The 27,103-nt window shown below is 35.5% G+C and overlaps 1 protein-coding gene across 1 annotated transcript in view; it reads right to left on the bottom strand.

Moving 5' to 3' along the window:
* LOC128991495 (phospholipid-transporting ATPase ABCA1-like) overlaps positions 1-27,103 on the bottom strand; it is a 236,586-nt gene that overhangs the window by 102,030 nt on the left and 107,453 nt on the right. Inside the window, exons 21-24 of the mRNA XM_054414419.1 lie at positions 26,892-27,023; positions 25,771-25,962; positions 21,262-21,347; positions 12,095-12,258 (exon numbers count right to left, since the gene is read on the bottom strand). Coding sequence (XP_054270394.1) covers positions 12,095-12,258; positions 21,262-21,347; positions 25,771-25,962; positions 26,892-27,023 — 574 coding nt within the window. The remainder of the gene's footprint in view (positions 1-12,094; positions 12,259-21,261; positions 21,348-25,770; positions 25,963-26,891; positions 27,024-27,103) is intronic.

Consider the following 27,103-nt stretch of genomic DNA (forward strand, 5'->3'; position numbering starts at 1 on the left):
GTTTTACCCCCCTGCTGTGCGCTATGTCACAAAAGCTGATAACGACATGGGTGATTAGTAACCATGGCAACTTGTTGAATGCGTTTGCGTGATGAAGGGAAACCCAAGAAATAGAAGAACAAAGAGAAAGAATAACGTGTTATCTTTATACCTTTTTTACAATTTCCGTTATTGTTATCTTTATGTAAGATTTTATGATTTTGTTTTATAGGTTTATAAAATAATTCTTTTTAACTACGGGAATATTAATTTATAATTTATCAACGTGCTTCTCTTCTGAAACAGCAATACCGGATGCATAATAAAGGTCGATGACCTAAAATATCACGATTGTGCAATATTGTATTTTGATGTTGAAATTAAAATCACGACAAAAGTTTGTATATATCCATGGTCCCTATAGTTTAAACATTTAATATGTACACAATCAATGCTAAATAATCGTGGTTAGTTCTAACTTTATTTTTTATTATTCAAAGTTTCTACACAGTAAGACAATCCAAAGTCAAACCGGGCAATGAATACCCAAAACACAACGTATCTTGTCCTGTGATTGGAATACCACTCGCCGGCCAGTCCTTTAGGTTTAGGGAAGTAGTGCAAGTCTATATATTGCTTCAAGGTCTTACCCACCCCTTCCCCCTCCGGTCCTACTTGACTCACTACCCGCGCTCCTTTCGAGGTCATTGCCCAACCCCTCCCACCCTTCTATTGTGTTGCCTTTCTATTGTTTCTATTCTGACTTTATTTTGGGAAACATTAAATCTATTGTTTACGTAACATCACAGTAGTAGGCTAGATTTTTCTACTTTGAAACAGTACTGTAAAAAAAACTATTACGCAGCGCCCCTAGTATCAGGAGGGAGACAAGCACGAGTTGACTTTCATTTGACCATGGTAGTTCTTTTCTGCTTTAGGTCTGTTCGTTCCAGACGAATCTAATCGTAAAGCAAAACAGCAAATAACGACTAAACTAGTTATCAGTATTGCATCATATGGCTTCTTTGCCGTTTGCTGTTAGGTCGTTGGAAACGTATTGCTGTAATTTTGTCCTGGGAAACTAATGGTGGCTATGGAGATTTAGTTTTCTGTCCAAAACGTCAAAATATATTGTCTATCCGAAAAAGCCGGATATATAACGGATAGTGTCGGATATCGAATTTGGGCCCGGTTACCCGATTTTTCGGATATCCACACACCCCTACTTTTAAACAAAATAAAATAGGTACAAAATTGTGTGACCAGTCAAACTTTATAAACAAACATTTTATTCTATAAAATATAGATGGTAAATAGGGGTTGGTTTAAAGGGAATAAAATACAAAACAAATTAATTAATTAATTATTTTGATAAACATTAGAAAGGTTGTGGGTTTGATTGAACTAAAATAACCGCAGGGAATCTTATAAGTAGAAAAGTCGTCAACCACAATCTGTTTAATCAGTACATTGTTAGAGAGAGAAAGAGAGATAGCAGATAGGGGCGTTTGATAAGGAATCTGAAAAAGTAAACAAACAAGGAACAACGGCATGACGATACTCGTTTACAGCCTTATTGTGTCGCCCACTACATTTGCACACGTGACCACTTTTTGTTTCTTCCTTATCTTTCATCGGTCCCAAAATAGAATTCCTGAAATAGTTTGTTGGTATAATCTCCCCTCCCACACAAGGCGCAGTGCTCAGTGCGCACTGTAGGACTGTAGGTTGTCACGGCAACCATGTGTCGTCATAGCGACGAGCCAATCACGCACTCGCACTGCGTTGTATATTACGATACGAATAGCTGTGTTAGAAAGACAACGCGATAGGTGGTAGTCATCGATCTCTAAGTAATAGAGATCGATGGTGGTAGTTTGTCTCTTTCCTATCTCCTCAAAATTACGATCGATAATCATTGCGTCTTGACTGAGCTGAGGTTCGTGCTTATCAAACCTCGAATGCATGAACAACGTAGAATTGTGATAACATTGTTTTCAATTACGACCCAAATTAAGTGTTTTTTTTAGTTTTGACTTAGTATTAAAAGCTCGGCTCGAACTTCGAGCTTTTTCAAAATGCCTCGAGCCGAGCCGAATAATGAAAAGCAAATTAAATCTATTTAAATAACAGTAGGTTTAATAAAATACCCAGGTTTGCTGCTACAGGGAGGCTAATAAAGTGTGATTTTTAGTAAAAATATTAATAGCTTAGAATAAAATAAATAAATTTGCCAAGTTTGATCAAAATATATCCATAAACAAGCAAACTACAACATTTTACAATTGCAAAGTATTACAGGAGCTATTTCAAAACAAATACAGTCATAATGTCCGATGACTTAGAGCCTGATTATGCGCGGCCACTCGAGTGGCGCGCGACCGCGACTGCTCAAAGGCCACTTTTAGCGGGCCATTTTATCATACGGAGCTTATTAAGCGACGCAACTGCGGTGGCGAGGCAGCTGTTTATTACGGGCAGCCACAGTCCCGGGCCACAGCGGACCCTACTATCTGCCATCGCCTCAGTCCTGATTTTTGTTTCAAAATTGTATTACATTAATTATATTATCTATATATTAATAAATATTGGTTTTCTTTTCCTAGTCGGTTCGGCTCTTCTACATGGCCGATTTTCATAATTTTTGTCTTAAATTAAAGGTATTCACGAAAATATTTGCCATTAAGCATCATCATTCATGTATCTACTGTATTACTCGACCAAAATAATAAATCAATTTGTTTCAAATTCTTACTTTGATTAAAGCGGTATTTCGCCAGTTCTGATTACATTATCCTATATGTTTTGGTTTAAGAACCTTCAGTGAAATGCCAGCTTTAATTTTGAGCGGTTGATTATTACGATCGGACATACGTGAAGCATGCTACTGAATCACAAATCAACAATCATTATTATTATTTTAACACTTATCTGCAATCAATGATACGTAAATCCATTTTTATTTAAGTTATTCTATTTGTCTTGGTCTTAAAAAAGGCTACCACTCAAAACAGTTAAAGGCTTTCATTTGAGATGTTGACCATTTGAATCAGTTAAGTTCAAGATACAGTCTGTGTATTACATTACTCAATTATAACCATTATTGTGAATTTTTTGTTGACCCCGCAACGCCGAGTTTTGCTGATAATATTGTACTAGTATTATGATTATATCAAATTAAAACCATTATAATATTTAATTTAAGGAAAGTGCTAGCCTCTTCTTAGCTGAAATAAAATTATTCATTTTCTTATGCGATACGGATAAGTCGCCTTCTATTCTTCCTAAAAGGTTATCAAAAGAATGTCTCGTCTCCAAAAAACAACCAAAATACATCTTATCATCCTCTCTGAGATCATCATATAAAAACTGAAAAATACTCCTGAAGGTCTAACTTTTAGTAACGGATTGCCTCCCAATACTTTTGTTTCATCTACTTTTACGACACTTGAAAAAGTCAAATAAATAGATCAGCTTCTTTACTTATTCACTCTGAGAAAGTACATGCAAGTTTGTATAAGATTTGGTTAGACGCGTGACCTCGCCACACCTGTCGCTACCCCAAGCGATTGGCAGTCACGGTCGCGCGTGACTAGAGTGGCTGTGCATAATAAGGCTCTTAAAAGAGTCAACTCAAAGATAATGTAATCAATCACTCCACTCCAGTTATCAAAACTGAAAACGAACTCACTCTGAAAACGAACGCTCTTGTGGGTATCATGTGTTTACTATGAACTGAACAGCTATTTTAGTATGAAATTAATACAAATTATTCGTCTGGTTAAGTACCTAAACAAAATCTTTTCTTCATAAGAAATACATTGGGATTTTGATGGCCTGTGTGGGGCAAAGTTGGAGGGCTTTTATTACAGGAATTGGTGGAAGGGGGCGTCTACACCAAAAAATGGGACCGCGTCTCGTTGTCCCTCCGTCTCGTTGTCCCTCCGTCTACTTGTACCTCGAGGACTAGGGACAACTAGTCGTAGGTACAACTAGACGTAGGTACAAGTAGACGGTGGCTCACCCGACTAGTTGTACCTGCAGATTTTTAGGAGGTACAACTAGACGTAGGTACAAGTAGACGTAGGTACAACTAGACGTGTATCCCACCGACAAGTAGTATCACCTAGCTTGTACGGATGCGACCAGTTGTCCCTACGACTAGTAGTCCCTACGACTAGTAGTCCCTACGACTAGTGGTCCCTCCGTCTAGTAGTCCCTACGTCTAGTTGTACCTACGCGTATTTTGCGTCCTTATAGTCTAGTTGTATCTATCCTTCAATTTGTTACCCTGTTTAATTGATTACTGCACGAGTACTTTTTAATAATACCCTTAATTAAATCAGGAACTGCAGTGTTCCGAGTCGATTGAGTATGATTGGCAAATATTTTTCACCGCAATACGATGTTTTAGTAGTTTTACAGACGTTAATTGGAGGCAAAAAGCTACGCATTGCTGTCTAGGGTCGAAATGACAGCTATAGTTGTGATTAAAATTTTCCAGCCCTAGTACCGAAAATCGTTTATTTAATTAAAACATTTATATATATCATTAAATATACAAGCACGAAATATCCCTAATGAATTGCAATAGACCGCTGCCCAGCAATTATGTATTACTATTTTTGCTGATTCCTTTAAATATTTTTTCACATAACCTTAAAGTATTTGCATTGATTAGTGTGCATATCTTATAGTTTACAATGGATTTCCCAGTGATCAATGAACAATGAAGTGTACAATGAAGTTGAGGTCCAGCGGTTGAAAACTCGACAAAAACTATGCAATGTACTACACATACTTCTCCATTTAACATACACTGTAAATAATAAATGTGATTGGAATATGTTCCATTTGTTTTGATTTTATTTTCATAATTAGTTGTTATTTCGTCACCAGCATAGCAACCCGTTAAACCCATGTTAGTTTTAAACATTTGTAATTCTTTTTTTATGTCTTTTTAGCCTATTTTAATTTATAAAGGCATTCTGTAGATCGACAGGAAAATACATTTCCACTGATATGCGGATATTTTCTCTGTGATGTTCACGAGCTGATAAAAAGGTTGTAAAGAAACATGCTTGCCTACATTATTGATATATTTTCTCAGTTTTGTATAGTTTGGTGAAAAACAGCAATCGTACCACGGACCGATTTCATCTTCGTCTCGAACTTAAAAATGATCCCGAGCTGAAAAAAAGTCATTTTCGGCCCTAGGTACGAAATATACTCTTAAACTATCGTAGGATCGGTGAATACTAAACTCTATCTTGGAATTGCATACACTCGCTCCTATCTTTAAGTTTACGTTGTTGCCATACAATAAATGTATAAATAAACACAAAAATTCACAAGTTTTGTTGTAAGTACCTATATCATGTATAAATAAAAACATACAATAGCATCATGTGTAAGTGTATTCTGTAAAACTTTAAACAAATATTAGTAAAATAGTTTTCAGGCAAACTATTGTTGAATGAATTAGTTTTAAGTTGTTAAATTAACCTCGACCCGTGCTATATGTTTAATGGAGTTTGTCCGGCAAAATACCATAGTAAAATTAAATCAAATAAATAAAATCAAAAGCAATGCATAACAAAAGAATAATAGATACAGAATGAACGTAATTTCTGAAAATCGACAGGGTCCACATATGCGAAGCCTGTGCGTGGGGACCAAGTTGACTCAATCATTGGCAATTTGTCATAGTCTTGTAACATAATTAACTACCACTATTATAATTATCAATACATTTTCTAAGGAGAAACAAACGTCTGATTATTTCTAGGCAGCCACAACAGATAACTTTAGAAAACTACGTTATAAGAATTAGAACAACTCAAAAATTAAATTGTTAACATGATTTGTTTAGCCTAACGAAGAAAATCATATACGCCGATGCTTGATGGCAAATCTGTGCGTGCATACCTTTAATTTGAGACCTCAATAATAAAAAGGGTCGGGTAGCAGAGCCAAACGAATAACCCATTTTCTTAAATTTATAAGATTATTTAATTATTTATTTATTTTAATTATTTATTTATTTTACTTGACTGTTAATACCAAAGCAAAAGCTTCAATTTCGTGTAGATATTATGCGTCCGGATTACGAATAAACATAAAACAATCTTACACCAATTTACCAATAAGTTTAATAAACCAAAATTGCACATACTCCGGACAGATTTCTTATAAAGAGATGCTATGACAATATGATCAAATCTCTAGTTAATATCGTTTAGGTTGTGTATTGATTAGTCAGGACATTGATTGAATAAATAAATATTTAAACAGTATATATATATACTAAAACATAAATACAGCACAAAACAAACATATAAAACATAAATGCAAAACATAAAACATAAATGTACAGTACATAAATAGCCTAATCTATATAAATAAAATTAGAGTTTTGTCTGTACTTTGCTCAGAATTATATACTTTTAGGTTATTTTTACGTTTAATACATTAAAGAAGCAGAAACGAGTCTTATCTCTATTTCTGTCTGTCTGTCTGTCTGTCTGTCTGTCTGTCTGTCTGTCTGTCTTTCCCTTTGTCTGTAACACTCAAGATGACATTTTACGCAATCTTCTCCGTGAAAACCAGAGTACCTATCAAGATCCAAGTCATTTTAATGTATTCACTGGATTGGCGAGAGTGTCTTTAGTGATTTAAATATAGCCTCTCTACTTTGTAAATAAAATTACGGACGTTCAAAAATGCAGTTTTGTGCGAATTTTGTCAAATTTTCGTTCAATTTTTATCACATAATCGTCTATGAAATAACGAACAGCTGTTCGGATCAAGATTATTTTTTCTAGCTGTCAATGATATGTTTACAAATGTTTACAAATACCGCAACCATTTCGAATCACGTTTTGAAAGCAAATCCCAACCAAGTGAGATTAAAAACGATTTTCTTACATAACGGATGTAATTAATCGCAAGTGCAATAATATAGTCTAATAGTGTAACCGTAAATGAAATTAAATAACTAGACATCGTCCAAATCGGAACCATAAATTCTTTGAGTATAAAATGTTTCTTGAGTTTTGACAACCAGAAAGAAGACCTTGAATCAGTGTTGTATAGGGCTGGGACACTGAAATGATCGTCGCCAATAGCTTACAAAAAAGGTTTCCACTCATTGACGGCGCTTCAATGGCGGTTGTGTAAAGTGTAAAGTAAAAAATCACAACTGCAGTGGGTGATTGTAACAGAGGTTTAACAGAGGAAGTGCTAAACTCGCTTTTCCAATGTGTCACTTTCTGTTTCTACTCACCGTGTGATGCAATCGCTGGACCATACAGCCAATAGGCCCATAGCTCATATCTTGGGTACGTAAGCCTACATATTTATTCATAACAACCTTTTTGACGACGATCCTTGATACCGGTACTTTTCCATAGAATACATGGCCTACCTATTTAAGAAATATAATTACAAATGACCAAAACCCCAACATTGTGTGATTTTCGTCACATTTCCTTCTAATGTTAATAGATATACTAATCATTGTTTAGAGAATGTCCGTATTCAATTTAAGTGATGTCTTAACTCTGTATAAGTTTTGCTTTTTCTGTCTGGATTCCAAATCTTAGCTTACCCGGTATGCTAAGAAAATGATAACCTATTTGAGTAAAACATTTGTTGGGCAAACCATCATGAATTGTTTACGCCTTTATATTGTTTATGTATCAATAGTTCGTGGCCTTTTTTGGATTGTCGTGTGTATATCTGTTGGTAACGCATTAATGTCCTTATTTCTCAGTGTTTCACGGAATGGACAAGAGCACCTTTGATACTGAAAATGTCAACCGGAATAAAGTGTTAAATGGTGAGGTTGAGATAGTACTTTAAATACGTTTAAGTTAACCGATGTGGAAAGTAACTTTCAATTATAGGCCTACTTTAGGGCTACCTACGCTTCATGGATCTATAAAACATTTTTTAGTTTAATCATTGGACATATGGACCATAACGATCCGGGTGACATTTAATTGCGAAGCATTTATTTTGGCTTGAACTGTCAGATAATGTATTTGCGAAGGTTTATATATAATAGTTTTGCCAGCATATCTGCAAATATGCAAACTAACTGCTGTTCTTAATCTTAATATAAGAAGGTTTCAACTGACTACTATAAGATCCCGTGCGTAGAACGGGCACACAGCTAGTTGTTACAATAAATTAACAATGATAATTTGTTAAATTAATCAGTTCAATGTTATTTATATAATACGACCATAAAGATAGGCGAATGTCTCTCGTGTTTATTAGGACAATAACACGATATACCTTATTGTTGATTCAGGAACACGCCATGAACAGCTATTTCTGAGAAAGGTGAACGAAATACCTGTTGTAAAATGCAGCTAAAGACATCTGCTACAAAGTATTTGACTTATTGTTTAATATAAGCAAAACCATATAGATTCAGTACTTGGAAAGGCAAAGGAAATATTTTGTAAACAGCGTACAGAATGTCCCGTTAATCCCCACACGTTACTCAGAATGGACTTCATTTGCAAATTCTTAGAGTTTCCATTCACAACAATCCATTCCAGTTATTGGGGTGTTGGGTCAGCCCTCTATCGCGTAGTTGCGAGAAAGTGATTGACCTCCAATCAACCTAAATATTGTTTTGATTTTACGTAGTACTGTGGTAGTTGCTAAAAAAAACTCTTTCACTCACAGTATTAAACATTTTCAAAAAAATGTTGATTATATCAAACTGTTATGAACAGTGTGATTTTTTTATTAATAACATAAGCTTTTAGTTGAGTATTTTAAACTCCTTGAATGACAAAAGTTTTGATGTAAAACAGATCTATAATCTGATGTACGCTGCCCAACAAAGACGTTATTTATTTATTAGTTTTGAAATAATTCCTGGTAATACACATAGCTTAAAAATTAGTCGATTTCGAGAAACAGGTACACTACATTATAATGCAAACAAAACGTAAATAACACTTAGATTTTCAATCCATTGCTGATTTTATACTGATTTAAAGTCTAAATCTACACAGGCAACGTAACTTATGAAATACTCTTAGTTTATGAAGGCTTGGTATAAAAAGTCTTGTAAAGTGCCATTCTTGTGTGTTCTCTGTTTAGGAAACTAGCCTTAATATTTAGTTGTTTATGATATAAGCGGTCTGATTCATACCTACAGTGTATTCAGGTTTTGGACTGGCTAGGCCTATATACAAATATGCATGAGTGTTCGATGTCATCATGAGCGTTGGAATGTTTACCTAAAAAAAAATGTCGTAGTAGAGGGTGATAGTGTAAATCATAGCTGTTCCCTGGTCCATCGGCCGGTGCCTCGAGGGGTAATGACCGGGTTGTGTCCATTTTGCGGTCGTCCATTTACCGGTCAAGGGTAAAATCGTCCATTTACCGGTCAACCCAAAAATCTGGAGGGGTGGGTCAAAAATAGTTTTCCATTTTGCGGTCACATATTTCAAAAATCCCGAGAAGATGTGAGCCAGGTTGATGACTCGGAGCAGTTAGCCAGGCCGATGACGCGTCGGTAGGTTGTACACCAATGCACCAATAGTATGTGACCAAACTATGCAATAAACTTATTCAAATCACGCACGAGTAGTACTGTATTATATGTATTTGAACATTTTTCTTAAAGAGAAATAAAATAAGTTTTAATCCTTTAAAAGAATGATAAACGCACTTTGGCGTCAGAAGACGCGATGATTGTTGAACATTTACACTTTTTACTCGACGTTTCTTTGGGCAAACAAATCAAATATAGTTCAATATGATATTAAAAAAATCAAGAATTTGATTGCTAATAAATTGTTTTACTTTTTATGTTTGTAATTTAATTGTAACGGCTGTTGGTGTAAAAAAAGTTAGAGCAGCTTTGCATTTTTTCTTAACTTTGGCTATTTAAAATCGCCTGCCTAGCACATAAATGATTTAAAACTAGTAAAAAATGTATTAACAAATCGAGGAAGCTATGAAAAATTTAAAATATATTTCACCACCCGAATTAAATTTTCATTTCAACCCATAGTTAGTAAGATTGTTTTATAAACTGGAAAAACTAAAAAAAATTGTATTGTAATTATTTTTCTAAATACCACTTTTAAATATAGGTGATCACATATCACATATCAGAAAGAAAAGTGAAATGTTACCAGTGCAGGTTGTTTGCGTCCTTGAAACTGTTGCCATAGTACATAAAGTGGTCAAAACCAACAGACACTCCTACATCAAAGATGAACTAACAACTCGAAAAGAAGTACGAGATAGGTGCACAAGACAGGATAGCCTACTGCATTTGCCTCGTGTAAACTTTGAATGTAGTTAGAAGGGGAAGACATATTCAAAGGGAGGTATATCCGTTACAGTGTAAGTTTGATTTTTCCTTCGTCACGTCACGTCAGTTCATATCTTACTTCTGTGCCAACGAATGCACCCTCTAGCTTACTTTTGAGAAATTTATTTTGAGGTTACTGTTGAAGCTGGGATTTCTTGACATGGGGGATGTCAGTTAGTTGTCTAAGCCTTAGCAATAACATAAAGTTGTCAATATAATCTCTCTACGGAATGTTAGGTGTAGTGTAATACTTGAAGTATTGAACTGTTAGGGGCCTCCTAGTTCATACGGCCTGACCAAAAAGTGAAAACCAAAGTGTAATATGGATAAGGACTGACCAAGGGACACAAGTACGTTGTTGTCAAGAACAGGGGTTTCTCAATGAGCTGCAGACAAGCCAAATTTTCCTGGCTTTTGTAGCAAGTTGTTTATAATAAATTGTTGTAAGATTGTATGATTTTTAAAGAAATAAAATAAATCCCTTAAACTGGTGACAAGTTGAAGGGGAGATACAACTAGCCGCAGGTACAACTAGACGTAGGTACAACTAGGCGTAGGTACAACTAGTCGTAGGTACAAGTAGTCGTAGGTACAAGTAGTCGTAGGTACAAGTAGTCGTAGGTACAAGTAGTCGTAGGTACAAGTAGACGCAGACGTATGAGGTACAAGTAGACGGTGACGTTCCCGACTAGTTGTACCTGTAGATTTTTAAGAGGTACAACTAGACGTAGAGACAACTAGACGTAGGTACAACTAGACGTCCGCACCATCGTCAAGTTGTCTCTACAGCTTTGGACGGGGTACAACTAGACGCCTGTCACCAAAATGCAGCAGGTACAACTAGACGCCGGTACAAGTAGACATCGCCCCCCAAAAAATACTTAATTTTGACACATCATTTTGTAAAAATCTGTCCATTATTATCGGAGGAGTAGTGTTTTGTATAAATCACCTTCACATATTATATATAAGAATTCTCCATAATAATAACATGGGTATTTTAAATTTACAGTTTTTTTTATATATTTTTTTTAACCAATAACTGTACAAAAACTCTTTAGCATACTAAATTATTTTTTTTAAGCTCTTTATAATGGTCTAGAGAAATTGGGAAACATTTTTGTTTTTATTTCCCATGGTCCAATCATGCATCCCACCTACACCTTCAAACCAAATTTGATCAACATCACACAAAAATTACTCAAGTTATCGCATTCACGGACTTATGCGCTTTCAGCTCTAGTATGTTGTGCCAGAAATATAATTGTGTTGAGCAAGGAAGAGCCCGAGCAGTGACCACTGTGCAGAAATTCCTATCGCACAGGGCACAAGGTATTCCTTCACCGTGACCGTTTTAGTAGGTACATGAGGGTGAGGAAGGTGGTGTTGGACTTTGCCCAAGACACCAGCGACTAATGCTACATAACATTTGAGTGTACTACTCAATGTTTCCTCTGTAGTCTGTACCATACTTCTCTGTTTTTTAAGCACAAGCAAATTAAACTACCAATCCAGTGACAGTTTTCAAAATTACACCGTTTCAAATCTCAGAAAATTACTGTTTCTTACACGAACATGAGTTTGTTTTTGCAATACCAACAGTAAGACGAATGACTTTTCAACCTTATATTTATTATTTTATCAGATAATTGCAAGGTTTTCCTTGTGGGTGATCTTAAACACTTGTTTATGGCTTCTATTATACAAAGTCAATACTTTGTAAACGATGCATAGTTTCTATCTAATTGTGTATTGTTTGATACTCACAACTGCAGTGAGTTCCACTGTGAGATAGTAGCCAGTGCCAAACCTAGACTTGAGGAACACACTGGATCCACAACACTGTAGCTGACCATCAGCTATGATGGCTATCCGATCACCAAGCAGATCTGCCTCGTCCATGTAGTGGGTTGTCAGAAGCACAGTGCGATCTAATGCATAAGACTTTATATAACAAGGCTGTGTGATTCACACAAGATTGCACTTATGTAACATGAGTAAGCTATGATGGCTATCCGGTCACCAAGCAGATCTGCCTCGTCCATGTAGTGGGTTGTCAGAAGCACAGTGCGATCTAATGCATAAGACTTTATATAACAAGGCTGTGTGATTCACACAAGATTGCACTTATGTAACATGAGTAAGCTATGATGGCTATCCGGTCACCGAGCAGATCTGCCTCGTCCATGTAGTGGGTTGTCAGAAGCACAGTGCGATCTAATGCATAAGACTTTATATAACAAGGCTGTGTGATTCACATAAGATTGCACTTATGTAACATGAGTAAGCTATGATGGCTATCCAGTCACCGAGCAGATCTGCCTCGTCCATGTAGTGGGTTGTCAGAAGCACAGTGCGATCTAATGCATAAGACTTTATATAACAAGGCTGTATGATTCACACAAGATTGCACTTATGTAACATGAGTAAGCTATGATGGCTATCCGGTCACCAAGCAGATCTGCCTCGTCCATGTAGTGGGTTGTCAGAAGCACAGTGCGATCTAATGCATAAGACTTTATATAACAAGGCTGTGTGATTCACACAAGATTGCACTTATGTAACATGAGTAAGCTATGATGGCTATCCGGTCACCAAGCAGATCTGCCTCGTCCATGTAGTGGGTTGTCAGAAGCACAGTGCGATCTAATGCATAAGACTTTATATAACAAGGCTGTGTGATTCACACAAGATTGCACTTATGTAACATGAGTAAGCTATGATGGCTATCCGGTCACCAAGCAGATCTGCCTCGTCCATGTAGTGGGTTGTCAGAAGCACAGTGCGATCTAATGCATAAGACTTTATATAACAAGGCTGTGTGATTCACACAAGATTGCACTTATGTAACATGAGTAAGCTATGATGGCTATCCGGTCACCAAGCAGATCTGCCTCGTCCATGTAGTGGGTTGTCAGAAGCACAGTGCGATCTAATGCATAAGACTTTATATAACAAGGCTGTGTGATTCACACAAGATTGCACTTATGTAACATGAGTAAGCTATGATGGCTATCCGGTCACCAAGCAGATCTGCCTCGTCCATGTAGTGGGTTGTCAGAAGCACAGTGCGATCTAATGCATAAGACTTTATATAACAAGGCTGTATGATTCACACAAGATTGCACTTATGTAACATGAGTAAGCTATGATGGCTATCCAGTCACCGAGCAGATCTGCCTCGTCCATGTAGTGGGTTGTCAGAAGCACAGTGCGATCTAATGCATAAGACTTTATATAACAAGGCTGTGTGATTCACACAAGATTGCACTTATGTAACATGAGTAAGCTATGATGGCTATCCGGTCACCAAGCAGATCTGCCTCGTCCATGTAGTGGGTTGTCAGAAGCACAGTGCGATCTAATGCATAAGACTTTATATAACAAGGCTGTATGATTCACACAAGATTGCACTTATGTAACATGAGTAAGCTATGATGGCTATCCAGTCACCGAGCAGATCTGCCTCGTTCATTGGTATCATTCATTCAACTGTAGGAAAAGGAAAATCAGTTTGGGAGATTGAAAAATGAACCTCTTCAAAATTCACATACCGTGTTAATTAATAGCAAGGCACATCAGAACCAGGAAAATACGTAAATACTCTATGGAATGTAAGTTCTTTGTTTGTTTCAGTTTATGCATCACTTTTCCATGTTGTTTGTTTTAGGGATGCCATTTCCAGATCCCTTCCCCTTTGCTTCAGCCATTACTGTAAGATAAGCCAGAAAAAGCTGTTACCCTAGGTGGCACAATAAGACCTAGACCCGGTACTAATTTACTATCTCATTTTGATGCAAACATATTAAACCTTTTTTGGAGAAAGTGTTCAAAAATGTGATAATAACATGAGCTATAATTTATACAGCACTCAAAACCTCTCAATTTTCCATCAAAATGTTCAAAATTTACTGACACTCATTGGCATTTTAGAAATTAACCTTGATTAAATAAAACCAGATGTAGTTGTTTTGACAGAAATAAATATACGTGAAGAAGAAATACAATACTTAAATTTCAATAATTATAACATATCCTCCTACTGGACCAGGTCAACAACCACAGGTGGAGGTGTCATGATTTTGACAAGCAAATTTATAAAAAATTATTAATCAAAAGAGCTCAAGAATTAACATTGGAGAAGGAGTTTGAGTGTTGTATGGTTGAAGTAACAGTAAATACCTTTTCTTTTGTATTTATTTGTTTATATAGATCACCTAATTATAAATACAATGATATTTTTTTTTATATGGAAATTTTACTGGATATATTAACAAGTAAATATGAAAATATAATTTTAGCATGAGATATAAATATTAATGTTTTAAACATAACTCTTTGTACTACAATTTTATCAGCACTATTTCAATGTTTAATATGTCCTACCTGGTTGATTTTCCAACAAGGGTAATTGAAATAAGTTCTACAGCAATTGACAATTTTATTACTAACTAGCAGAGTACCCGTCCTTCGTACGGGGTTGGCATATAAGTATCAAATGCTTATAGCAGTTATGAGTGAGGACATGGTTTAAGAAATTTCGGTTCTTTTTGAAGTTCGTTCGCTGCGCTCACTTTCCTTCAGGTTAGCTCGTTCGCTACGCTCAAATGTGTAACTAATAAAGTAGTTAACCCTTTGGCTGCTAAGAATTTTTTGACATGTTATCCGAAAACTGCTAAGGTTTTTTACATGTTTTATCCCTAAACTGCTAAGCCTAAAATGGTGAATTTGTAGAGTTTTACCAAAAATATCATAACTTCCGCAAAATAAAAGTTATTAAATTGATCTTTATTTTATTTTGTAGGATATTTTATTCTAAACAAATAAAAAAATAAAACATTAAAAAATAAATATAAAAATACGCCCAACAAAATTTGACAACTTTTTTTTTTTCAACTTTGAGACTAAAAAACATAAATAAAAATCCAACTCTTCCTGTAAACTCTATTTTTAACTGAAAGTACATGTTGTATTGAGTAAATCCTGAAAGTTGCAAGCAAAAATAATGAATTTTACACAGTTATCAATAAAACAAAAAAAAACTTACCGTTTTGTAGATTGGCGTCAAGAAACTGCGTAACTGTGGGTCCGGCATATATATGCCAAATAATAATTGTAAAATATAAAAAATCAGTTTATGAACACAATAACAAGAACTACAGTTAATATTTACACTATTTACATTTTCTTGGGACACTTTACTGGCACACGTGATTGACAAAGCACTCTGCGTGTACCCCAGCTCCCCAGTACACAGATTGTGCGTGATCTTCTTTTCTTCATTTCAGGATGGTTTTCACCTGAACAGGCTCTGCAGAGTTTTTCTTTCCTTCCAGGTAACTTCCTCAGACCAAAGGCCAACACGTGGACCATCACCACCACCCTCGTTATCCTCAGGACCCTGATCCTGCTTGCTGGCAAGCCATTCATTTGACCACTCTTCAATTACCGATCTCATGAAATTAGCCCTACTCATCCTGCCTTGAGTTGTGTTTAGCTTATACAGCAAATAAGCATTCAACACCATGCGGCCCATCACATTGAAAATAACTTTTTTTGAATGTTTCATGGTTCTCCGTTCGTCAAGGTACACATATAGCATTTGGTCGGTTGAGTCTATGCCTCCCATACCCATGTTATACTGGTGTGCAATTTTTGTCTTGTTTTTCACAATATCTCTTCCACTTCTTCTTATAGTGTACCTATGTCACTGTTTTTGCTTCACTATCAGTACTGAGAATTACGAACTGAGATTTATTTGTGGCCTTCTCTCTATGGGCCATGATGAGAATGGGCCCTTTCCGGACATAAGTTTTTTGGCCTACAGCGTACTTCCCCACAGTTGTCTTGGGAGGCCCACCCTATCTTTCCTCAACGTACCAGTGTCTAAGGTTTGGTGTACATACAGTAATTTGGCAAGAGACAAGGAAGTAAAAAAATTATCCAGGTACATGTGGAGACCATTGTTCAGACAATTTGCCATCCGCAATAAAGTCATCACTACTGTACTGCCCAAGCCTGCTTCAACGACTCTTTCATTGTCATCATTCCTTTGTGCACCCTTGTAGCAATAGAATTGCACACAGTACTTGGTTACAGAGTCGCACAGCACCCACAATTCGATGCCCCACTTGTGGTGCTTTTTCTTCGGCAAATACTGAGTTAGGGCAACTCTCTTTTTGGTGCCGACGAGAGACTCGACGACGGAGAGCGACTTTGTCGGATAATAATACAGCTTGAACAACCGATTTGCATGATCGATTATCGGTTGGAAACGCCCACAAGGATCGTAACCGGGTTCCCCATGTGCTACCAATTTATCCATATCAAGCAAATGAAAAATTTTTAAAATAACCTGAAATCGATCCCTCGGCATAATTTTTGCAAAATATGGCGTCACTTGGCTGAAGTGGGTGTCCCAATAACTCTCTATGCTTGGCTTGCGGATTAGTCCCATATTTAGAATTATTGCTATAAAAGCCATCAATTCTAGAACGATCAAATTTACCCACTTTCTCACTCGACTAAATGGAGACAATCCTTGCTGCTGACGCTGATCTGCGATGAACTTTCTGGCATAACGGTTTGTCTCTGTGACAAAAGTCTCTAACAAACTAAGAGTGAAAAAAAGTTTTAAATATTCAATAGGCCTTGAATTTCGGGGCGGGCAATGTTTAGGTCCATTCAATTCTGAATATTGAAACTGGTGGTTGTATCCCTCATCGTTCTCTTCTTCAACCTCGTCCCAGCTGCTACTATCCCCTGCATTTTGCTGAGGAGCAGCGTTAGGCCTACCTCTTCCAACACCTCTCCTGTTACCCATAGGCCTACGCCTTACCATGCGACCTCTTACACCCCTACCACCAAAAGGCCTAGTCTGTTGTACAGGCCTAGGTTCATCTACCTCTGAGTCAGAGGTTAGGCCTAAGTCAGGACGATCACCTCGGATTTCAGGAAAACGTCTAGCCCTCCTACCTGTTGATGTGCCCGGAATTGCAGGATCATACGTCGGATCCTCGTCTGTATCATCAACAAAAGCAGGAGAGGAATCAACAGAGGATAGATCATCAATTGAAGAGTCACTTTCATTGTCCTCGCTATTATACAAATTAATGTTCAGCCCCGATTCTCGGGCAAAATTGAATATCGTGTTCTCACTAACTGGGGATTTCGGTCGATTTTGATCACCCATAATTCGTCAACTCACTAAAACACCAACTATAAAATAAACTTGTTCATAACAAACGTCGCATAACCATAGAAACACCAAAGCACTAAACTTCAGAACATCAATAACAGCTGTCTGCTCCAACTACGCAGATAACTCTGTTCCAGTGCAGTCTAGATCACAGCTGTTTTCGTTATTAGTGTACTATATACAACTCGACAAATACAAGTGTTGTTATAATTTTTAACGAACAGTACACTTATTAAACCGTCATTTGCCGCAAACCGCATAAAAATAACGTAATATTTAGCGCCGTAAAAAAAAATTCGTAACAACGATATATAGTTGCATAGCAGTTCTCGGAACAAAAGCCAACAACGATATATCGTTGCGTAGCAGTTCTCGGCATGAATGCCAACGACGATATATCGTTGCATAGCAGCCAAAGGGTTAAGAGGAGATGTAGAAAATTAAATGAAAATAACTTATCTGTATTCTTAAACGACTTAAATGAGGAAACCTGGTTTGAGGTTTTTCAGTCCCCTGTGGATAAAAAATATGATGTTTTTATTTCTATTTTTAAATACTTGTTTGACTTGAATTTTCCAAAGATTGTTAGTGTTGATAAGGGAACCAGGAAATGTGGAAATATTAGAGAGAAAAAGGCATCTCACAGATTTGGAAGAATTAAGCAGAGTGCAAAAAACAAAAGAGTTAAATAGAAAGTTGAAAATCTGCAAAAAAAGACTTAAAAGAATCAATACTTAAATCTAAACAAACATTTTATATGGGAAAATAAAAAGTGCAGCAAACAAAACTAAAATGACATGGAATATAATTAAAAAAGAAATCAAATTAAACTCAAAGAAAAATTCAAACAGCAACATTAGTATGTCCCAAAATGAAAAAATTATAACACATTGAATTGCTGTGAGCAATATTTTAAACAACTTTTTTGCTTCTGCTGTGGAAAAACTAATTTTGCCCTTTATTTCTCAGCAATCTTTACAAAATTGTAACACTCGACATAAAGCTCCAAATAAAATCATTAAATTTCAAACAATAACAGAGATTGCTTTGTGGTATTACTTTACTTAATTCTTGTATTGAATCTAAAAAATATGAATTAACTTTGTCTGGGTCAAGTATGGCATCTTGACTATGAGTTGGTGAATGCTCATCTTTAATTACCGCCCAGGCAGCACGACATGGGTTGGAAGCATTACTGATGAAGTGCTCAACCGCGTCCTTTTTGGCAAGAGTCATTTTATTTCTATAGAATTTTTTATGGTTCATATAAACATTATAAGCCGCCTGAGTTAGCTCAGAACCTGTAGATCTTAGGTTTTTATAGACAGTTGTAACAGGCTAAAATAATGGTACGATTTTTTTTAATTAAATAACAACAATAGACCAAATATAGACAAGTAAGACAAGTATATTCAGGTTCCACCAATTTGAATTTCCCGCTTCCTTGACGTGCGCGCGCACCTCGCGCATGCTCCAGTTTCCCGCGCTTACCTGTCGAGCATGCGCACGATGGTCTCACTATTCAGAGAGGCCGAGACGACTCTAAGACTTCACTTCCATACACGATACCGACCCGACTAGTCGATCATCAAATAAGGTAGGAGAACGTCTCCAAGTCTGTTTCTAGTATTTGTACCGACATTTATTCCATATACAGTATAATTGCTTGTCTTAACTTAACATTGATTGCTTGCATTATCTTTTGTAAATCATTTGGAAATTATAATACCGTAGCATTTAAAGCTTGAATCGCACATTTATAGTATTATTGCATTTAGTTGACGTATAAATTGTCATTGCTTTGTAATTGCTTGATCTATAATTAGCAGATTATTTACCACGCTAATTTGTAGATTTGCCTTGCTCATAGTGACTATACCATCGTACTTTATCTACCTTGCTTGTACATTCTATGCTTGTATTTCAATCTGTATGCACCTAGCCTCATTCTACCTGCTTTATTCCGTTGCTTAAAACCTATCTAACCATCCCAAGACCATTTCCATAAATCCTGGGAGCTGTGATAGCCTGAAGTAGGTAGAGTATAGATGTGCTATTATTAATAAGCAGACTATCGTACCATTGTTGATTCCCTTGTTTAAATAGTTAAATCTTATGTTGTACTGAAATAATTCCTTGGTTTTACACCTTAATCCCTTTGAGTAATACCTTGAATATCCTTGATATAATATTACCACAAACCGTTGAACCATTAATCCTTGGCTTTTACACCAAAGTTCCTTGGATTAATATCTGTACTTCCTTGACATATAATATTACCTTGATTACCATAAACCGCTCTACCTTTAATCCTAGTCTCGAACTGACCTTGAACAGTCGTCCTGTCGCCGCCATCGCGTCGGCAGCTGTTTTGACTAACGCCGATTCTTATTCGGGTCGAAGTTCGAAGGATTCGAAAGTCGAATCTTGTTGACCGAATCTCGAATCCGAATATTTCCTAAAGATTCGATGGATTCGAGATTCGAGATTCGGATTCGACACATCACTAATACCTTTATTACCTTTGATCACCGTAAACCGTTCTACCTTTAATCCTTGACTTTTACACCATAGTTCCTTGGATTAATATCTGTACTTCCTTGACATATAATATTACCTTATGATTACCATAAACCGCTCTACCATTAATCCTTGGTTTTTACACCATAATTCCTTGGATTAATACCTTGATTACCGTAAAACGTTGAACCATTAATCCTTGGCTTTTACACCAAAGTTCCTTGGATTAATATCTGTACTTCCTTGACATATAATATTACCTTATTATTACCATAAACCGCTCTACCATTAATCCTTGGTTTTTACACCATAATTCCTTGGATTAATACCTTTATTACCTTGATTACCATAAACCGTTCTACCATTAATCCTTGGTTTTTACACCTTAATTCCTTGGATTAATACCATTACTTCCTTGGTAGATAATATTACCACTTTACCATTAATTCTTGGCTATTACACCTTAGTTCCTTGGATTAATACCTTTATTACCTTTATTACCTTGATCAACGTAAATCGTTCTACCATTAATCCTTGGCTTTTACACCATTGTTCATTGGATTAATACCTCGACTTCCTTGCATAATAAATTACCGTATAATATCTTGAATTAATTCTTTAATCAATAAATAAGATAAGTGCAAGGAATAGATTTTTGATATCAAATATATACCGCGAAGTTATGACCCACTCCTTGCCAACGACCTTTTTGCGGTTCCTTGATTGCTTCCACATCATTCCTTGATTAGGGGCGATGATGAGAGTTTAGCAGCAAGGACATAAAGGAATCTCAAGAGTCATTGAGTGATTTTAAAGCTGCACTACTGAGCCCATCCCAAAAAAAACTCCAAACCTATTCAAAAGTTTACGAAAAACCGATCCTGGATTTACCCACTTCTAGCGATTGAACTATCTGTGCTTTGATATTATTTGACAGTACGAACCAAACGACACCGACCCGGAAACACTGTCACACAGTAAAGTACTTAAGCATATCATTCTTAATTATTCCAAGCTCAGGAGTATACCATTTTATAAGCTTATTATTTTTAGTATTTTTAAATTACCTGCCCGTTACTTTGACGAATGGGGAACAATTGTGCCATAAATTCACATATCTTTTAAAAAAACTATCAAACAAATTTTCAACACTAAAAATAATATCATTTGTAATGAAATGAGTAAAAATAAACTGATGATTAAACTGTCAATTTACCTTTTTTATACTTGATGAGTAGTTCCCAAATTGACCTTCGAGAATACGGATCCACTCCAGAAGTGGGCTCATCCAAAATTACAGTCCTGAAAAAAAATTTGTAAGAAATCAAATAAGTCAAAGCCACAAAAAAATTGTTTTGATGAAAAAGCTTCTAAGAAGAATTATTCCCTATGCTGCCTAAGGTAATCAAATCAAATCAAATCAAATCCACTTTATTGTCACATAGAAACATTTGTACATAGCAAAGCTATTAAACTGGTGACATTGTCAATTCAATATAAACCTAAAAATACAATTAAGTTACAGAACATTTTTGTCTGACTCTAAAACAACAATTACATAATGCTGCTTAATTTTGCAAAAAGTCACTTACAGAGTAAAATACTTGGTTTAAAAGATAACTTTTTAGAGTATTCTTAAAACTCTTTAAACGGATTTGGCTTTTAATGTTTGTCGGTAGATTATTAAAGAACTTCATACCCATGTAACTAGGTCCCTTTTCATAGATTGTTAAGTTATGTATTCGGTATTGAAAATTGTCTTTGCACCTTGTGTTGTATGCATGTAAATGCTGCTGTCCACAAAGAAGATCAAAATTCCTCTGAATGTACAGTAAGCATGAATATATATAGAGAGAGGGAAGGCTCAATAATCCTAACTGTTTAAAGATTGGCTTGCATGAGACTCGTGGCCGCGAAAATGTCATAATGCGAACAATTCTTTTTTGAAACTTGAATATTTTTTTCCAATCAGCTGATGAACCCCATAGCTCAATTCCATATTTCATAATGGAATAAAAATAGGCAAAATAAACCATTAATCTAGTTTCCAAATCAGTTCTATCCCTTAACACAAGCATTTGGAAACAAGCAGAATTCAGTTTATTACCGAGTATTGTTATGTATTTTTTCCAGTTTAAATTTTGGTCAATTGTTAATCCCAAAAATTTATTCTGTATTTTAGATGTAATTTCAGTATTTAAAAACTCAACTGCAAATGTTGTAGGGTCATTACTTTGTGCTGTTTGAAATTTCATCAGATTTGTTTTTTCACAATTTAGTTTTAGCCCATTAGTACGAAACCATACTTCAAGTTCCTCCATAGCATTGACAGTAAGTATTTTAAGCTCATGTACACTTTGAGCCTTAAGCAGGGCAGTGGTGTCATCTGCATATAAAATGAGGTTTGTATTAATGTTGCCATCAAGATCATTTATATAAATTAAGAACAATATTGGGCCAAGGATTGAACCCTGGGGAACACCAACTGAAATCTCTTGCCAATCTGATTGAAATTTTAATGAATCTCTTTCTATTACAACTCGTTGCTTACGGTTACTTAAGTATGAACAAAGCCAAGAAATTGCAGTTTTTGAGAAATTATATTTTTTTAACTTTTCTAATAGAATCTCATGCAATACACAATCAAAAGCCTTGGATAGATCACAGAAAATACCAGATACCCTCTGTGATCCATCCAAGGCCTCTAAGATGTGCTCTACCAACTCAGTAATTGCCATTGAAGTATTCCTGCCAGATCTAAACCCATATTGACTGCTAGAAAAAATATGATTTGATTCAAAAAATGCTACAATTTGTTTACAGACTATTTTTTCAAAAACCTTAGATAAAACTGGCAGTATTGACACTGGTCGATAATTATCTGGGTTATTGACTCCACCTTTTTTAAAAATTGGTTTTATTACTGCATATTTCATCTGATCAGGGAAGATTCCCTCAGTTAGAGATTGGTTGACTAATTGACATAGAGGTTTGGCAATTATGTCTACATTGTCTTTTATGAGGTCTACTGAGATTTCATCCCATCCAACTGACTTCTTATTTTTAATTGAATGTATAACATCTTTTACTTCTTTCATTGTTACACAACTGAAACAAAAAACTGGCAAAGAAGGTGGCAAAACCCTGTCAAGGAAACCAAGGGCATCTTCAACACAAGGCACAATATTTAATGAATTGGATGATTGTAAAAATTTAATATTTAAAACGTTAGCAATTTCAGACCCTGATGTCACTTCCTTGTCGTTAACTATCAAGTTTGGAAAATTCTGACATTTTTCAATGTTGCCAAGTTCCGTTTTTACAATATTCCATGCTGCTTTGGATTTGTCTGTAGCATTGCTTATTTTAAGCCGGTTACTTAATAGTTTAGCTGCCTTACATACAGATTTAAATATTTTCTTATATTTTTTTACATAATCCAAAAATAATGGATCTACAGATGTTTTTGCTAACTGATGTAGTTGTCTCTTATGTATACTAGATGTTTTAATACCCACAGTTATCCAATCATTTTTATTTTTACTATCCCTCCTTAATTTTTGTTGTATATTTTTTAAGGGAAAGGCTTCATTAAACACTCCAACAAACTTAGCATAAAAGTTATTGAAATTCACTTGGAATGTTTCGTTACTGACAAGATTCCAATCTATATTTTGTAAAGAGTGTCTAAATAAACTGCGGTTTCTACATGAAAAAGATCGCTTAAGAACACCTTTGGCATTTTTATCTATGTGCTTGTGTTCATTGACAACAGAAGTGATATTAATGAAAAGTGCTCTGTGATCTGAAATCCCTAGTTCTACATTAAGTATTTCATGAAAGGTATGTTGAAAAAAATTGTTTGCTAAAATATTATCGATACAGGTTTTACTGTTACCAGCAATTCTTGTGGGGGTGCAAAAATTTATAACAAATCCATAACAAGTGATGAGGTTTAAAAAATCTGATTTGAGTTGTTGGTGTTTTGTGGAGTCTAATACATCAATATTAAAATCAGCAGAGATAAAAATATGCTTAATTTTTGATTTTTTATACAGCACAGTCAGAAATTGGTCTAGTTTACTTAAAAATAAAGGTACATTACTCCTATCAGGGATCCTGTAAAGAGAGACAATAATCAAGTTTTGCTTTGGAACCTCAATAGAAGAAGATTCAAATACTAAATCCTGATTGAATACCTCCAAATCTTCCCTTTCTTTAAAATCAATATAATCTTTCAATATTATACATGATCCTCCCTTTACATGGTTCTTTCTATAATATGCTGCACCTAATTTATATCCAGGAATGGAGTTCAAAACAAATCCCTGCTCTTCCTTTAACCAATGTTCATTTAGACACAAAAAATTGATTGATGAATTATGTAATAGTATTTTTAAATCGTCTAATTTATCAATAAACCCCCCTTGAATATTCAAGTGAGCCAGCCATGAACTCCCTTTACTTTTGAGACGGCTCAAGCTTAAAAAGTTAACATCTTCTGAAATAATTTCTTTTCTTATTTCATGATTTGTTAGATTTGCAGGGATCTGTTCTGACTCCCCATTGGCCATACCTCCTAAAGTAGTGTTGTATTCTATACTGGATACAATTTCGGTTGTCTTTTCCTTAAAAAATAATGTCCTTTAGGAGAGTCGTTTTTAGACATCCTTGGAGTAGATGAAGAAGGCTGAAGAGTGAGTGCAGACTGTATGACACATCCCTCTGATTGGTTGAGCATCTGGTCTTGAACAGTAATCAGTCTCTTTTTCATTTCTTCCATCTCACTTCTATCAGGTGTTTCAAATCCGCAGAAGCCTGTTTCAGGTGAATTTACTTCAGAGGTCCTGTTGTGTACTTCCGTTTGCTGAGGTTGATTAGCCTCATTGGTATTGTTTCCAGAGTTCACAGATTCTAGAGTATTTTTATTGGTACCGGAAATGATCTTCTTCTGAGATTGAATCTGCCCGTCCTTTGTTGAACTGTCAGAAATTAGATAGTCTGTTTTTTTCATCTCCCATTCAGGTACTCCCCTACAGTTAAATTGGTAAATGTTGATAGCAAAGGTAATGATTCTTTTAACCCTTAGACTAAGGAATTTTTAATGATTTATTTATCAATGTACAAATTGAATTGAATACGGCACAGGTATCAGATTTAAGGCCTCCCTTGCAACAAGAGCTCGATGGAGATCTTAATTTACAGACAGACCTCGTATATTACATAAAACTTATTGCAGTTTGTTATATTGTAATGACCTTTACAAAATATAAAAAAAACAAAAAACAAATTTTTGGATTGAATTCAGTAATCATGAACACACAACTCACACTGTCAAAATTTCTGTCACTATTTAACGTCAAATTATTGTGGATTTATGTTCTATTAACTATGTATCATATTTAATATTTTTCCATGCATGTATAACTAGCTCTCATATGAATACACCATTACTGTGGTAGACTGTAGTTCACAAAAGAAAATTTAACCGTTCACAATTTTATAAATTAGGTAATGAATCAAATAATAACAAATTAAATCAAAATCAGCCAGTACAACTAATAACAACCAAATAAATATTATAGATAACAGATAATTTGATTAGGCCTCCTCCCTTTAAGTCAAATATAGGATCAAAGGTACATTCTGACTCTGTGATATATTCAAAATGAGTTAAGTACATACGGTAATAATAGAACCTAAGAAAAGATACCAAAAAACTCACTTGGAGCCGCCAATGAAGGCAACAGCAACAGACAGTTTACGCTGCATTCCCCCAGATAGGTCCTGTGTCAGTGAGGTAGCCTTGTGTGGCAATCCTAGGTCTTGTATCATGTGTTCTATCTCTGGTCTGACAACCTCCGTGTCCTTTCCTCTCAACAACCCAAAGAACCACAGTGTTTCTTCCACAGTTAGTCTGTAACAAATTAAACATGGTAGAATTCAGGGATTCGGAATCTTAAATCTGATTTAGAATTATACTTGTGCGGATCTTTTACAATAAACTTATTGCCACACTACGTAGTAAGCAGTAGACAAGAGAATGTCATTGTTTACAGAAAAGGACTGGTAGTCAGCTGGATTATTGTAAAGTCGACTAAAGTACGGTAGAGTCAGCTAGAGGTAATAGAGGTAATACAAAAACGATTTCAATGATAAAGAAGGAAAAAATACAAATTGCAAGATCTAGTGACTGGTGAGCGAATTTAATAAATTTGTCTTTAGCCTTTTGTTATGTAGGACTAACTAACCAAAAGAGTAAAAAATGTTTTAACTACATTCATAAATACACAGCATTAATAAAGGATTGTATTGCATAGATTTAGCAATGTATGTAAATAAAATAATGTTAAAATAAGTAACATAATGTACTTGTTAGTTCTTATTTCTGTGACTCTATTCATGTATGTATGTACAGTTTGAATAAAGATGATTTGATTTGATTTGAGGTATAATGAGTTGTTTCAATCACGTCTCAACAACACTACTAGACAAGTTTGGCCAGGCATGTTGCACTTTCAGAAATAAATAATGGAACGGTTTATAAATGTTAACTTTTAAAAACAGTTGATAATTTTGTTAAAATTATGTTTTAAAATAGTGTACTATAAATTAAACAGTGTTGTGTTTATTTGTATGGGTTGCATTTGACGCATCCTGTACCCTATGTTTGATGCTGGTAGTGTGGCAAACAGTATAATACATGTCTTGTTCAGGAAGGTCTTTACAGTAATTTGCATGATATCCCTAGTGAAAACAATCATGCTCATCCGTAGACACCTACTTTCCTGCCTCCTAGCGTAATATACAATTTCTATAACAAAATTGACGTTTAGGCCTACTTACAAGTTAAACAAAACATTGTGCTGAGGACACATGCCCAGGCTGCTGCGTATTGAATCCATCTGTTTGCGGATGTCCAGGCCATTGATGTAAGCAGTTCCACTGGTCGGAGGAAACATTCCTGTCAATATGGATCTGAAACAACAATAATAATAAGAAGAGATCATCATAATTGATTGTTATTAAACACAGCTTAATTACATCATTTGTTTTTA

Source organism: Macrosteles quadrilineatus, unplaced genomic scaffold (assembly GCF_028750875.1).
Source record: "Macrosteles quadrilineatus isolate MER2022 unplaced genomic scaffold, UCM_ALF_1.0 Scaffold_4__1_contigs__length_99947679, whole genome shotgun sequence".
Lineage (NCBI taxonomy): Eukaryota > Metazoa > Arthropoda > Insecta > Hemiptera > Cicadellidae > Macrosteles > Macrosteles quadrilineatus.